Source organism: Leuciscus leuciscus (genome assembly GCF_965113295.1).
Source record: "Leuciscus leuciscus genome assembly, chromosome: 6".
NCBI classification, from domain to species: domain Eukaryota; kingdom Metazoa; phylum Chordata; class Actinopteri; order Cypriniformes; family Leuciscidae; genus Leuciscus; species Leuciscus leuciscus.
Window position 1 is genome coordinate 47,808,184 of NC_138730.1, and position 15,000 is coordinate 47,823,183.

Here is a 15,000-nt window from a genome sequence, read left to right on the forward strand (position 1 = left end):
TGCACTAAAAGAGCCGGGCGTCTTTTTCAAGACGCCCCTTTCCCCCCCAACCCGCAAAGCTCGCCGGTGCGCCCGCTTGCCTTGCCTGCTTGGAGGATGATACCTGCTCTCCCTCTGTTCGAGCCGCGCAAACCGCGCCGTTCACAGGGGATGTCAGGAGCGGACGGTCACGGGGCTAGCTTTCTCTCTCCCTCTGTTCGAGCCGCGCAAAATGCGCCGTTCACAGGGGAGGCGGGAAGCGGACGGTCGGGGTTAGATTTTCTTTACGTACAAGAAAGCTACCCTGCCTCTGCGCCCCATTCACGCGTCAATCACCAGCGAAAGGAGAAAATAGTGTTTTAGTCCGAGCTGGACTGACCTCAATATTCTCACACATTTCTCAGTTCCCTGATCAGGCGACTGGAAATATAAATATTGCAGCGCCGGCAAGCAAACGCCGAAGAAAACGTGTTGACGCTCTTATATGCTCGTGCATCTGAAAGCCTTTGTGTTTCCCGCTGTGGCTCAGTGGCGGAATTTTTGGTTTTTCACACGAGAGACCGGGGTTCGAATCTCGGTCTAACGGCAGATTAATTATGCCTCCAATGCTTCGCTCTGTCAGTTCCCTGAAAGGCGACTGCAGATGTGCATTTTGCAGCCAACGAGCGCGTTGTACAACCCGCTCGCCTGCACCCAAACACCGTTTCTATGGTTCCCGTGCGTCACTGGCGAAAGGAGAAAAGAGTGTTAATGTCCCGCTGCGGCCGGGCCGAATTCTATTTCTCATTCCCCTCTGAAGTTCAGGCGACTGGAAATGTCATACTGCAGTGAGCGAGCCTGTTGTAATGCACGCACGCCTGCAAACGAACGCCAGCATGTTGACGCTCTCTGTTTCTATGGCAACTTCTCGCTCGTTCAGTTCCAGAAAATGCGACTGTTCCAGTGTATTCTGCAGTAAACAAGTCGGCGACACAGCCCGCTTGCCTGCACACAAACGCCGCTTTACGGCTACCCAGATAAATCCCATAGAGTGTATTTTCTGGTGTTCCGGCCACGGCCAATGGTGTTATGAGTGTAGACAAAATGCCCACTGCCTCCCCAGTGCTCATTCCTACACAGAAACACAGGTTTCTCTGATAATACTCGCGCTATATAAAAGCCTTTGTGTCTTCCCCTGTGGCCCAGTGGCAGATTCTCAGGTTTTCACGCGGGAGATCCGTGTTCGAGCCTGGGTCTAACGGCAAAAAAAAATAAAAAAAAAAATTTTTGCCGTCAATGCTCGCTCTGTCAGTTCCCTGAAAAGGCGACTGCAGATGTGTATTTTTGCAGCCAACGAGCGCGTTGTACAACCCGCTCGCCTGCACCCAAGCACCGTTTCTATGGTTTCCGTGCGTCACTACCTCCATTCTCACACATTTCTCTGGAAATGTCAATATTGCAGTGGACGAGTCTATTGTAATACACGCACACCTGCAAACAAGCGCCAGCATGTTGACGCTCTCTGTTTCTATGGCAACTTCCCGCTCGTTCAGTTCCAGTAAATGCGACTGTTCCAGTGTATTCTGCAGTAAACAAGTCGGCGACACAGCCCACTTGCCTGCACACAAACGCCGCTTTACGGCTACCCAGATAAATCCCATAGAGTGTATTTTCTGGTGTTCCGGCCACGGCCGATGGTGTTATGAGTGTAGACAAAATGTCCACTGCCCAGTGCTCATTCCTACACAGAAACACAGCCCGTCGCACAGGGCTCGCGCACATGAAATCGACCCAGATCGATTGCGCATTAAATGTGGTAAATGTGCCCACTGCCCAGTGCTCACAAACACTACGTTCTGCATGTCTCAAGGTTTCTGTAAAACGAAACCAACATGCATTTTTGCTCTGCTCAGGCAGACAATACTCTCAGTGTTGTAAATGTGCCCGCTATCCCACGCCCACATTCACACATAGACATGACAGGTCTTACGGGACTCGCCCAGCCCTCCCCCTCTCGGTTGACCATCGCAGAGGAGTCGAGCGCGGGCAATCTGCCCGCTGTTATCAGCGCGCCCCCTGCCTCAAATGTCATAAGCGCGACGCTTATGTTGCAGCACACTGAAGCCCCTCTGTCGCTGAGCGACCAGAGCGCGCTTCGCATTCAACCCCTAGCCATTCGTGCAAACGCATGGGCAAGGCTACCCGGGGTTTCGAAGTGGGTGCTAGACATTATAGAAAGAGGCTATTCGCTACAGTTCGGTCGACGCCCGCAACGCAAAGCGGCGCGAATCGATACTACGGTGAAAAAGGAAGTAGCACACCTACTTCGGGCCGAAATAGCGAAGTTACTGAGAAAAGGGGCTATAGAACCCCTATCACAAGCTCAGAGCAAAGGGGGCATGTACAGCAGATATTTTCTGGTACCCCCAAAAAAAAAAGAAAAAAAAAAAAAGACGGGGGTCTCAGACCCATTTTAGATCTAAGACGACTAAACAAAGCACTTCTGAAACGACGGTTCAGAAGGCTCACGACCAAGAAAATCCTCTCGCAAATTTGCCAAGGGGACTGGTTCATGTCGATAGATCTGAAAGAAACTTATTTTCAAATACAAATAGCGTCACGTCACAGGCGATTTTTGAGATTCGCCTTCGAGGGCCAGGCATATCAGTACACAGTCCTGCCATTCGGCCTATCCCTGGCACCTCGCGTATTCACGATGTGCATGGATGCAGCGCTCGCACCCCTCAGGCTCCGAGGCATACGAGTGCTGAATTATTTGGACGATTGGCTGGTTCTAGCTCGATCACAGTCGGAGCTCATAGAACACAGGACCATATTACTCGATCACCTCGAGAATTTAGGTCTCACAGTCAATTGGGCAAAGAGTTCACTGTCTCCCAGTCAGAAAATATCTTTTCTGGGCACAGATCTGGACTCGCTGTCTATGACAGCACAGCTGTCGCCGCAGCGCAGACTAAGTATTCAGCGCATGACAGAGATTTTTCGCCACGGCGCTTTAGCCCCGCTCAAAAAGTTTCAAAGGATGCTGGGTCTCATGGCTTCAGCATCCTCAGTGCTTCAGCTGGGTCTGCTTCGCATGCGCCCGCTGCAGTATTGGTTGAAAGCGCGCGCCGCGCAGAGCTTGGACCTCCGGTCTCGCGCGCCTCAAGGTCGATCAGAAATGCGTCGCAGCTCTGAAACCTTGGACAGTGACCGACTGGTACCAGTCAGGTGTAAGCCTGGGGACTTCCTCGAGTGTGAAGGTGGTGTCTACGGACGCCTCAACCTCGGGATGGGGAGCGCTGCTCGAGGGCAGACCGTTATTCGGCCAGTGGTCGGAACGGGAAAAGCTTCTGCATATAAACTGCCTGGAAATGATGGCAGTCGACAACGCGCTGAGGCGCTTTTGTCCCCAGATAAAAAGACACCACGTCTTGGTCCGTTCGGACAACATGTCAGTGGTGGCTTATATAAATCACCAAGGAGGTATCAGATACAGAATCCTTCACAGGCTGACGGAACGCCTCCTGGTCTGGGCTCAGCACAGTCTGCGCTCGCTCAGGGCAGCGCATGTGCCCGGCCATCTGAATGTGGGACCAGACAGACTGTCCAGAAACAATCTGCTGACAGGAGAATGGTCTTTACATCCACAGACAGTCAAAATGCTATGGCGGACATTTGGCAGAGCGGAAATAGACCTATTTGCGTCTCAAGAGAACGCTCATTGTCAGGAATTCTTCTCCAAGAGCAGGGATGCGCTGGCTCACGTCTGGCCCCACTGCCCGCTCTATGCGTTTCCCCCTGTCACGCTCCCACCCCAGGTGTTAGAGCGAATCAGGGAGAGCGGATGCCCAGTGCTACTCGTCGCCCCATTTTGGACAAACCAAGTCTGGTTTCCAGTCCTGATGCAGCTGACGAGTACCGCCCCGTGGCCGATACCGGTGAGGAGGGATCTCCTCTCGCAGGCGAACGGCTCGATCTGGCATCCTCGCCCGGAGCTTTGGTCCCTACATGCGTGGGCCATCAACGGGTACCCGTTAACCTCCCAGCGGGAGTGTTAAACACGATCACGCAGGCTAGAGCTCCATCTACGAGGCGGCTCTATTCCTCAAATGGTCTGTGTTCACTAGCTGGTGTACAGCGAGTGGCACTTCACCCTCACGCTGTGGGGTGCCAGAGGTTCTCTCCTTTTTACAAGAGCTTCTGGATAAGGGCAGAACCCCATTCACGCTCAAAGTTTATGTGGCGGCCATAGCAGCGTTCGCTGAACCACCGCTTGGCCAGTCATTAGGAAGGAACGATCTGGTCATTCGCTTCCTTAGAGGAGCTAAGAGGCTGAACCCTCTCAGACCACCCTCAGTTCCCGTTTGGGACCTTTCCACGGTTCTGGAAGCCATGAAAGGTGCCCCATTCGAGCCAATACAGTCAATAGACCTGAAACTCTTGTCTTTCAAAACAGTGTTTCTTCTGGCTCTCGCTTCAGTGAAGCGCATAGGGGATTTGCAAGCGCTCTCAGTGAGCGCGACGTGTATGGAGTTTGGGCCGAATGACTCGAGAGTCATACTCAAACCAAAGCACGGATATGTTCCTAAATCCCTCAATACACCGTTTAGGGCACAGGTGATCTCCCTGTCGGCCCTGCCGGTATCTGAAGAGGAAGGGGACGCAGGCTTCCTTTGCCCGGTCAGGGCGTTAAGGGCCTATGTGTCTCGCTCATCTGTTTTCAGACAGACAGAGCAGCTCTTTGTTTTGTTCAGCGGACGTTCTAAGGGACTAGCTGCGTCAAAACAGAGTCTATCCAGATGGATAGTTGATGCTATAGCGCTAGCTTACACATCCAGGGGCCTGCAATGCCCGATAGGTGTCAAAGCGCACTCCACAAGAGGCATGGCCTCGTCGTGGGCTTGGTCCAGTGGGATTGCCTTGCAAGATATCTGTATGGCGGCAGGCTGGGCCTCCCCGTCTACATTTATAAGGTTTTATAACCTCGAGGTTCCCGCTTTGCAAGCTAGGTTGCTCTCGGTTTAATTTTTCAGTATTCCCCGCCCGATGCTATCGGCTCGGGATGCTGAAACTGCTAGAGCGTTGATCACGGATCGTCTGTATACTCCTGTGGGCAGTGCGTAAGTCCCCCATATTTACCAGTCCAGGCCGAGTTCGCCCTGGCTGTGTGGAACACTTGATATAACATGCTCTTATCAGAGCTCCATATTACAGGAATGATGCTATTCTAGCCCCTCTTCCCGGATTCTCTGTGAGTCCCTTGTGATTAGGCACTGTATGAGCCCCGGGCACCTGCCCTTGGGACTTTAGTGTTATGTCTCAAGCACGCACAGCGTTTTACATTGTGTTCCCCTAGCGTAAGATATCTTACGCAAGTACGAGAGACCTCTCGTAAGAGAACGTACTCGGTTACTAACGTAACCTCGGTTCTCTCTAGAAGAGGGAACGAGTACTTGCGTATCTTGCCGTGCATGCGTCATGTTCTGATTCGCTTCAGCGATGAAAAAACTGACCAAACCAGCCTCTCTGGGCCGTATTTATAGCCCTGGCCCCACCTGATTTCGGCGGGACATGACGTAATGGGCGCGAAGCGCCCTCATTGGTTCTGACGTCATGAGGAGCCTCTATCGATAGGCTGGTGCAGTTGCCGCAGAGCAGCCAATGGGCACGCGAGCTGTCTCGCCCATGTCTGCATGCTGCTGCAATGCGTTTTACATTATTGCAAAATTAAGGATAATTTTTGGCTTCAATATCTCGAGGAAAAGAGGTTTTCCCCTAGCGTAAGATATCTTACGCAAGTACTCGTTCCCTCTTCTAGAGAGAACCGAGGTTACGTTAGTAACCGAGTACGTTTTGATGCTTCTTTCAAAAAACAAGAACTAAAATCTTAAGTAATTTTTAACTTCTAGTAAATGTCTTATTTGTACAGAAACACAGAGAAACAGTTTTCCTGCAGTGTGTGAGGTTGTAGAGCGTCTGACGGGATCGTTGTGTCTGCAGAGTCAGGACGAGGCATCAAACACTGTTAATTGCAGTTGATGCGCTGCATCTTTAATCCTGTGTTTCTGTGCCGGTTAAAACAATCATTACAGGACAGGAGGGTTATTTAGGGCTCAGCGTGTGTCTCGATACACACACCCCACCCTCATCTTTCAGCATCCTGCTCTTTCTCTCCTCCTTTCTGCATGAAACTCTCGTTTCTCTCGGGTTGCAACGCGACACTGAAGCTTTATGTTATCCTGAAAGGAGCATGTGAATATGCATCGCTCGGCAGTTCACAGCCCTTTGTGATTGTGTTCAAGAGAAAGAAAGCAAGAGAATATATTGAGAAACACAATTGGGGGGGGGGGGGGGGGAGGTAAGATTTATAATAACCGGACACACACTCAAGCTCATCCTCGGATCTGATCGGCTTCACTTCCAGGGCTGAGTAATGTGTCATTAAAGAGATACACTAAATACTAATACTAAAATAAGCATGATATGCTGCAGTGTATTTGCACTTTGTGAGGGTGTTTTCACTCAGGTACTGTTGGAGAATGAACTGGCGACAGGCTGTGGGAGTCACATGATACTCGGATGATAATTACAGTGAGGATCCGAAACATGAGATCTTTTTAATGTGGTGTTTGGCGTTGTTACAGCCGCCAGATCGCAAGAATGTGTGTGAGAGTGTGTGTGTGTATGAGAGTGTGTATGAGAGTGTGTATGAGAGTGTGTATGAGAGTGTGTATGAGAGTGTGTATGAGAGTGTGTATGAGAGTGTGTATGAGAGTGTGTATGAGAGTGTGTGTGAGTGTGTGTGTGTGTGTAAGTAATCAGCAATATTTTTAAATGTATGCGATGTTTAATAGGGAGCCAGTGCAGTGTTGACAGAACAGGGCTAATATGGTCATACTTCTGGTTCTGGTAAGAACTCGAGCTGCTGTGTTTTGGACCAGCTGTAGTTCGTTTATTAAGTGTGCAGGGCAACCACCCAGTAGAGCATTACAATAATCTAGCCTTGATGTCATGAACGCATGAACTTCTGTTCCGCATTTGTCATTGAGAGCATATGACGTATTTTAGATGAAAGAATGCGGTTTTACAGGTACTAGACACGTGACTTTCAAATGAAAGATTGGTATCAAAGAGCACACCCCCACACACTCTCTCTCACACACACATACACACACACACACACACACACAGACACACACACACACACTCTTGTACATCTATCTTTATGAGGACATTCATTGACACAATGCAATCTCTAGCCGCTTACCCTAACCTTACCCATCACCACTAAGTGCCTAACCCGACCCCTGACCCTAAACCGAGCCTTAACCTCATCATAACCTTATCCCTAAAACCAAGTCTTGACCCTCAAACAGGCCTTTAAAGGCTCTCAGAGAGTGAGGACCGGCCAACATGTCCTCACTTTACTCTCTCTGTCCTCACTCCACTGGGCTAACACTCAAACTGGTCCTCACAAAGATAGTTATACAAGTACACACACACACACACACACACACACACACACACACACACACAGGTTCCTAAGCGACGGCGAAGACTTGACAGAGCAGCCATCAAGTGTTAGACAGTATTCTAGGTTATTACGTGAGGACGTTTTTTTGTCCAATAATTAGAATCTCTGTTTTTTCAGAGTTAAGTAGTAGGAAATTACTAGTCATCCATTTTTTTTATATCAGCTGTGTATTCCGTTAATTTTGTGAATTGGTAAGTTCCGTCAGTGAAGAAATATAGAGCCGAGTATCGTCGGCATAACAGAGAAAACGAATGCCATGCTTCCTAATGATATCTCCTAAGGGTAGCATGTACAGAGTGAACAGCAGCGGTCCTAGTACTGAGCCTTGTGGTACGCCATACTGAACTTGAGTGTGTGAGTGTGTGTCAGTATCGGTGTGTGTGTGTCGGTATCAGGGTGTGTCCGTGCCGAATTTTGCCACTGCATTTTCTTCAGGAAATGTATCTTGTCTGAGGATATTTAAAGACCTACAGCAGATTCAACACAGATACTGATGGAGGAAGTGAGAATCAGCTCTCATGCACATGTAGAATGATTTGTGAAGGATCATGTGACACTGAAGACTGGAGTAATGATGCTGAACATTCAGCTTTGATCATATAAATAAATTACACTTTACTATATATTCACATAGAAAACAGTTGTTTTACATTGTTGGATTCAGTAAAAAAAAGTGTAGCATGTGTTTGTACTTTAAAAAAAAAACACGATACAGATGATGAACTGACACTGACTGCAGTGTGTGTGTGTGTGTGTGTGTGTGTGTTTCAGGCAGGATGGGCGTCTGCCGGAGGGTGTGTCGGTTCAGAGAGAGAGGCTGGTGTTCGTTCGCCCGCTGAACGTGTCGGATGAGGGTCTTTACGTTTGCCAGACTGGGAACATCATGGGAACCGCAAAAGCCCAGTTTAAGCTGGAGATCGGAAGGGAGATCGAACGTAGGTGTTCAATCTAATAAAGACACATTCAGAACAAATGACACAGACTTGATCATCATCACTGACTGACGAAACGCATGGGTTTCCCACACAACTTACATCACATTAATGTCATTACTGGACGATCACCATACAAGGACACACTCGTTCTGGTGAAGTTGAGCTCAGAAAACATTAAGATAATTTTTCTGACTCCATTGGCAGATATTTGTCGTCTTTGAAGCACAAACTCACTTCATTTTCATACATTTTTACTTGATTGATTGATTGATTGAAGTTTATTTCGAGCAAAAATAAATAAATATAAATAAATATACTAACACAATATACATAGAAATAAAATAGAACAGTTTATTTCCCATATACATTACAAATAATAACTATACACGTACATATATATACATACATATATGCACATTACAATTATGATACACATTTCCACACACATTATTAACACATAAAACCTGCTGGAAAGCGAGTGGAAAGAAGTATAACTTATTTGCTTCCACCTCCAATTCATTTCCTCATATTACACCATTATCTGTTAAATTCATAATAATTAATGTGATATTCAAATATTTATATACAAAATACCCAATTACATTAATGACCGTCTCACTAATCACAATAATGCAATGTAATAATCCTTATTATCATAAACACTCAGATATGTCCCAGTATTTATAATAATCACATAACATATACAATATCTTAATATCTTCAGTCATTTTGCTTCTTCTCCAGTATATCTTGATTTATGAATGTTTAGATGTGTGTGCTGAAGAACGAGACAGAAACACTGAGGATTTTCAGCTTATGGTGAAGTGTGTATAAATTGATCAGCAGAAAGTGTGTTTAAAATAACAAGACGGATGTTTGATTCTGGAAACATTTCTGTTTTTAATGTTGTGGCTCGTCTCGGTTTTTCTGTGGATGTTTGCGCTGTTATTACATCACAACCCAAGCGTCTTTGACTTCCTCATAATGATCTTCTCCAGTGTAAATTTAGATGTTAATCATAGTCGACAGTGACTCAGAAAACAATTGAAACTCCGCCTTCGTTTAATGAAAAAAGAGCTTCCACATTCATTTGCTCAACATGTCAACTCTCATGATTCTGCTGCCCCCGTGTGGTGGCAATCAAAGGAGAATAAATCAAATCAAATAATTAAATAATTAAATAAAATTTAAATTTAAATTTAAATAAGTAAATTAAATTAAGACACTACAAAAGAATAGGGTAAATATATTTTAATTAGATATCACTAGCTTATTTACAGTACATTATACATGAATACAGTAGTTTTGTATTACAGGTTTTCTGAAAAATGTTTAAATATGCAAATGAAGCATTGTCTAATTAATGATGCACTCATTTGCATACATATCCATACAGAAATCTGAATATTGGATAGTTAGTCTCAAAAGTAAGATTTATTTTTGACATTTTAGAGAAAATATTGTCACCATGTTTTCAGGAATAAAATGTTGTAGAAATCATGAGATTGTAATATGAATATAGATATGAATAATACTGTAAAGTTTGGTGTGTGTAAAGAGAGTCCCGGGAGCAGGGTTGAAAACAGTACGAGATTTTCACAGTATGATAACCGACTCAGAAATATAAAGCTTTATGGTATTAAACAATTATTAAATATAAAGACTGTATTATTAAATTATGGTTATTATTATCATCAGTTAAAATGACAGTTAAATGGATGAAAACATTTTTTTTTTGGAAACATTTGTTTGTTTTGTTTATTAAAATTTCAATAAAACATGTCTAATCAACTAATTTCAGTAATTGATTATGAATTAGATTAAAGGAGTAGTTCACTTTAAAATGAAACTACCCCATGATTTACTTAATAAAGGCCAAACAAAACGTTGAGTTTGTGTAAGAAAGATATTCAGATTTAAAACTTTATAAAGTAAAATAACTAGCTTCCGGCCAAACGAACATATGGATTCGACTTAAATCTAAAGCGCATCTTATGCGAGTAATGCGACGCACTGCTGATACGCCACTCCAGGACGCACTACGCTACTTCTGACGGCATGAGTTGTATAAGTTTTAGGTGTAAGTAGACTGCGTATGGCCGGAAGCTTTGTAAATAGGAATATTTTTCTTACACAAACTTATCGCTTTGCTTCAGGCCTTTATTACCTGATCCTTAAATAATGTTTAAATAAATTGTATTATTATTGTTGTTGTTAATATTAATTATGAGAAGTACATTCTATTGTAGGTCCCCAATAGTAATATATTTATGTCATCATTTCTTCTAACGTTAGTTAAACCAAACTTTTACATTTACATTTATGCATTTGGCAGACGCTTTTATCCAAAGCGACTTACATTGCGTTATCCTATACATTTATCCATAGGTATGTGCAATCTCCTGGGATCGAACCCACAACTTTGCGTTGTTAACGCAATGCTCTTACCACTGAGCTACAGGAAAGCTTTTTTTGTTTGATGGGTTGTAGTGAAGTCCTGTGTCAGAGTGTATTTAGACAAGGTTTTTCTCAAATAAAATGATAAAAATGCTCCCGTTCTCTCAGAGCAGCTCTGGAGATGTCCATGTGTCATGTCCTCATATTGTTTGTGAGATGCTGAAAACACCATGAGCGCGTTGTGAACTTGAGTATGTAGGAGACGAAACGGCTCGTCTCATTCGCACGGATTCACACAGACACGCAGATTATACAGTTAGCAGTCTCTTGTGCTTTAATATATACAGACCATGCCGCAATTTGATTTATTGTACAGCTTTCCTTTCGTGTGTTTTACGTGACATCTGCGTTACTGTAAATTCCATTTTCATGATAATGAAACTCCGGGATTCCCTCTGCATCACAGAAATCCTTCGGCCTTAAATTATAAACGGGACATATCTTAATCTGCACGGAGGGATGGTGTTCCCGTACATGTTCTATGTGTTTCTCCTTTTGCAGCCACTTTGCGTCCACAATTTTTGCAAATTGAATATGCTCGAGCCTCGAGGACAACCACCCGTTTCCCATACTGACCAGGGGTTCGCCTCACGTGTGTGTGTGTGTGTGTGTGTGTGTGTGTGTGTGTGTGTGTGTGTGTGTGTGTGTGTGTGTGTAAAGAATCTGTCTTGTCCGTCTCCATATTTTTTGTGATTTTAGCGTGTCTGTTCTCCTGCCCTTCAATCAATCAATGCTGCAGTTTCCGGAGCGAGATGTTTTACCCATAGTATTAAATTTTTTATTTATTTTTATTTTTTATTTTTTTAAATGTAGCGAATTACAATACTTTAAACAAAACATACTTAAGTAAAAGTAAAATTACAGATTTTAAAAACTACTTAAAGTAGAAATACACAAAAAAACTACTCAATTACAGTAACGCTAGTAAATGTAATGCGTTACTTTCCACCTCTGCAGAAATGCATTATCATATTCATAACTATGTTTTCAGTGGTGTATAAAGACCTTACATAATGAAGCGTTGTGTGTTTATTAGCTTAGAATGAGCCGATTCTCTACACACACCGCGGGTCCGCTTACATCCACATGTGTCTACGGTGGCCCTGAGCGGACAAACGTGTTTCGTCACTATGTTGTTCTTCGTGTAAAGAAACTTCAGCTAAAGTCAGAGAATAAAACACTGACACAATGATGAACAAGTGACAATAATATTCACAATAACATCGTTTTACTGAATAATCAAGTAAACCTAATTTCTTAATTTGTCTTTGTAAAGAAACCTCATTGTTTAACTGGCTCCTCTCTGCTGTCTCAGACGACGACATCACTTCCTGTCGGCCACCGTAACTTCTGCTGGGTGCAGTTCACAACCTCACCACTAGATGCGCTAAAACTTACACACTGCAGCTTTAAATGAACTCAGTAGCTGTTTTGTTGTTTATTCTCAGGACGTGTAAGTGAATGGTCAGAGATGATGAAGAGCCCGTCGGAGAGCCTCCTCATCATCATGGGGGCGTCAGTCGTCGGGACTTTAGTGCTCGTCGTCGTGATCACCATCATCTTCGTCAACTGTCACCTCAGACGCAAGAACAAGAAGCTGAAAAGGGCGCTCAGCGCGAGAACGTGAGTCTGTGACCTTTGACCTTGTGTTCATGTGAAGATGAAGATGAAGAATGATGAAGGTGTTTGTGTCTCAGGGTGGAGATGAACAATCTGTCGAGGCAGGTGTCGATGAGGAGACTGAACTCCATCACCTCTGACCCCAGGACTGCGGTAATTCACAATCATTGACCTTCAGTTTAAGTGCATTTGTCATTTGATCCGTTTTGTTTAATATTGCAATTTAGGTTTCATTTATTTTTAGATCAGTTTTTGTTTTTATTTATTCATTTTATTTCAATATTTCAGCTATTATAATAAAACATATTTCAGCTATTATCAGCTGATTCCTGCGATTCACCACAGAATCTAAATAAATAAATTATATACAGCATTAAAAAGTTATTTATTTTTTTGCATTGTGACATTATTTTCTTATTACTGTAATGCAAAAAAATTGGGCACCACTTTACTTCAGTCCTTTATATGAAATATGCATTATAAAAGTATTTTTATGCGTTAATTATGCACCTTATATACATTATAATACTAAGCTATTAATTCTTATGCCTTTAGAAAGTAGTAAAAGACACAACAAACAACAAAGAAATCTGCACATATTATAATACATCTTACAACTATTTATGAAAAGATAAAATGCATTATAACATACGGTACGGTAACATGCGGTAATTATGAATACTTTTATAACACTTTAAACATAAAGGGTTTAAGTGTAAAGTATTTATAAATTAGTTAACGTTTATTGTACTGTTTATTTTCTGTTTTTATTTTCATGAGAATCTAATAAGAATCATATTTGAGAATACTTGGAAATAACAAAATATTCTATGAATATGCAAATGAGCCCCGCCTCCACTCACTCAGCTCAGAGATCCACTGGTTGATGATCACACGTTGATCTGATTGGTTACAAGGTAGTTTGTGACGTCAGAAACACCAGCGATTTCAAAGCGTGTGTTTGAGACTGTCTTTTTTTTTTTAAGTTTTAAGGAGGAAATACTCAGCAATGCTGTCGACTTATGAACTTACACATGGTTTGTCTTAAAGCAGATTAAAAACACCACATAGACACATAAACAACATTAAAAGCTGGATTTACACCACAGGGGGACTATACGAATATTGTTCGTTTTTTAATGTAAACTTGAATGTTTTAAGCTGCTCTGGCTTCATAAACATGATTTTTTGTTGAAGTTCTGAAGTTCCTCTCTATGCGTTTGAAAGTAAAGTGAGTCTTCCTCTGGTTTAGGCCGAAGAGGATTCACTGATGATGGAGGGAGTGATGAAGAACAGTGTTTTATCAGTGTCGGTGAGTTCAGTTCTTACTCACTCACTCACACACTCACTCAATCACTCACACACTCACTCACTCACTCACTCACTCTCACTCACTCACTCACACTCACTCACTCACACTCACTCACTCACACTCACTCACTCACTCACTCACTCACACACTCACTCACACTCACTCACACTCACTCACACTCACTCACTCTCACTCACACTCTCACTCTCACACTCACTCACACACTCACTCACACTCACTCACTCACTCACACACACACTCACTCACTCACTCTCACACTCACTCAATCACTCACTCACACTCACTCACTCACTCACTCACTCACACTCACTCACTCACACTCACTCACACACTCACTCACTCTCACTCACTCACTCACTCACTCACTCACACACACACTCACTCTCTCTCTCTCTCTCTCTCTCTCTCTCTCTCTCTCTCTCTCTCTCTCTCTCTCTCTCTAGAATCACTCCCTGCTGAGTGACGCCCGAGGTCGACTCGCAGACGGAGAGTTCGACAGCCTCGGTCGCCCTGCGATTTACCCGTCGCACCGGCAGAAGCGGAGAGAGACGGAGGAGGACGAGCGAAAGCGCAGAGTCGAGTCCTACGTCAAGTCCAGCAATCTGTCTCTAGTGAGTGTGAGTGTGAGTGAGTTGTAAACACACCTTCCGTCAGATGATTGACAGTTCAGCCTCTGTTGCTCCCTCAGGATTCAGGACTCCACCGGGATCAGGGTTCTTCTCCTCGCTCCCACAGCTCCGGCCTGACGGCTGAGGCGTTTGGAGACGCGTGGAGGCGTGGATCTCACCGGGAGACTCACAGGGATAAAGAGCTGAGAGAGAGAATCCCTGAGGGAGAAGAAGGAGACTCGCAGCAGTTATCCGAGGCGCTCTCCAACTACTTCCAGTGCAGCAACAGTGGCCTGACGCCGAAGGACAACCCCAACGCTATTATCATACACTCACGCCGACAGATCATCTGATCACACACACACACACCGATACACACACAGACAGATCATCTGAGGGAAGACTCGACTGTCACACCAACGCAGTGACATACACACGCAGAACCATCATCGAGATCGTCTCAAACCGAAACATTCATAATCCATGCATATGATCAACGGGGATAAGTTTACACAAAGTCATGTTCTTCCTCAGTGTTTCTGTCTCGTTCTC

At 44.3% G+C, this 15,000-nt stretch overlaps 1 protein-coding gene across 2 annotated transcripts in view; it reads left to right on the forward strand.

The window, feature by feature from the left end:
* nectin4b (nectin cell adhesion molecule 4b) overlaps window positions 1–15,000 on the forward strand; it is a 39,425-nt gene that overhangs the window by 21,710 nt on the left and 2,715 nt on the right. The window contains exons 6-11 of one of the 2 annotated variants that reach the window (XM_082173050.1): window positions 8,267–8,430; window positions 12,336–12,510; window positions 12,585–12,660; window positions 13,760–13,819; window positions 14,284–14,457; window positions 14,529–15,000. The exon at window positions 14,529–15,000 is cut by the window's right edge and continues 2,715 nt beyond it. In XM_082173050.1, the coding sequence (XP_082029176.1) occupies window positions 8,267–8,430; window positions 12,336–12,510; window positions 12,585–12,660; window positions 13,760–13,819; window positions 14,284–14,457; window positions 14,529–14,801 (922 nt within the window). In that variant the 3' untranslated portion in view covers window positions 14,802–15,000. The remainder of the gene's footprint in view (window positions 1–8,266; window positions 8,431–12,335; window positions 12,511–12,584; window positions 12,661–13,759; window positions 13,820–14,283; window positions 14,458–14,528) is intronic. The other variant, XM_082173051.1, reaches the window with a different exon arrangement.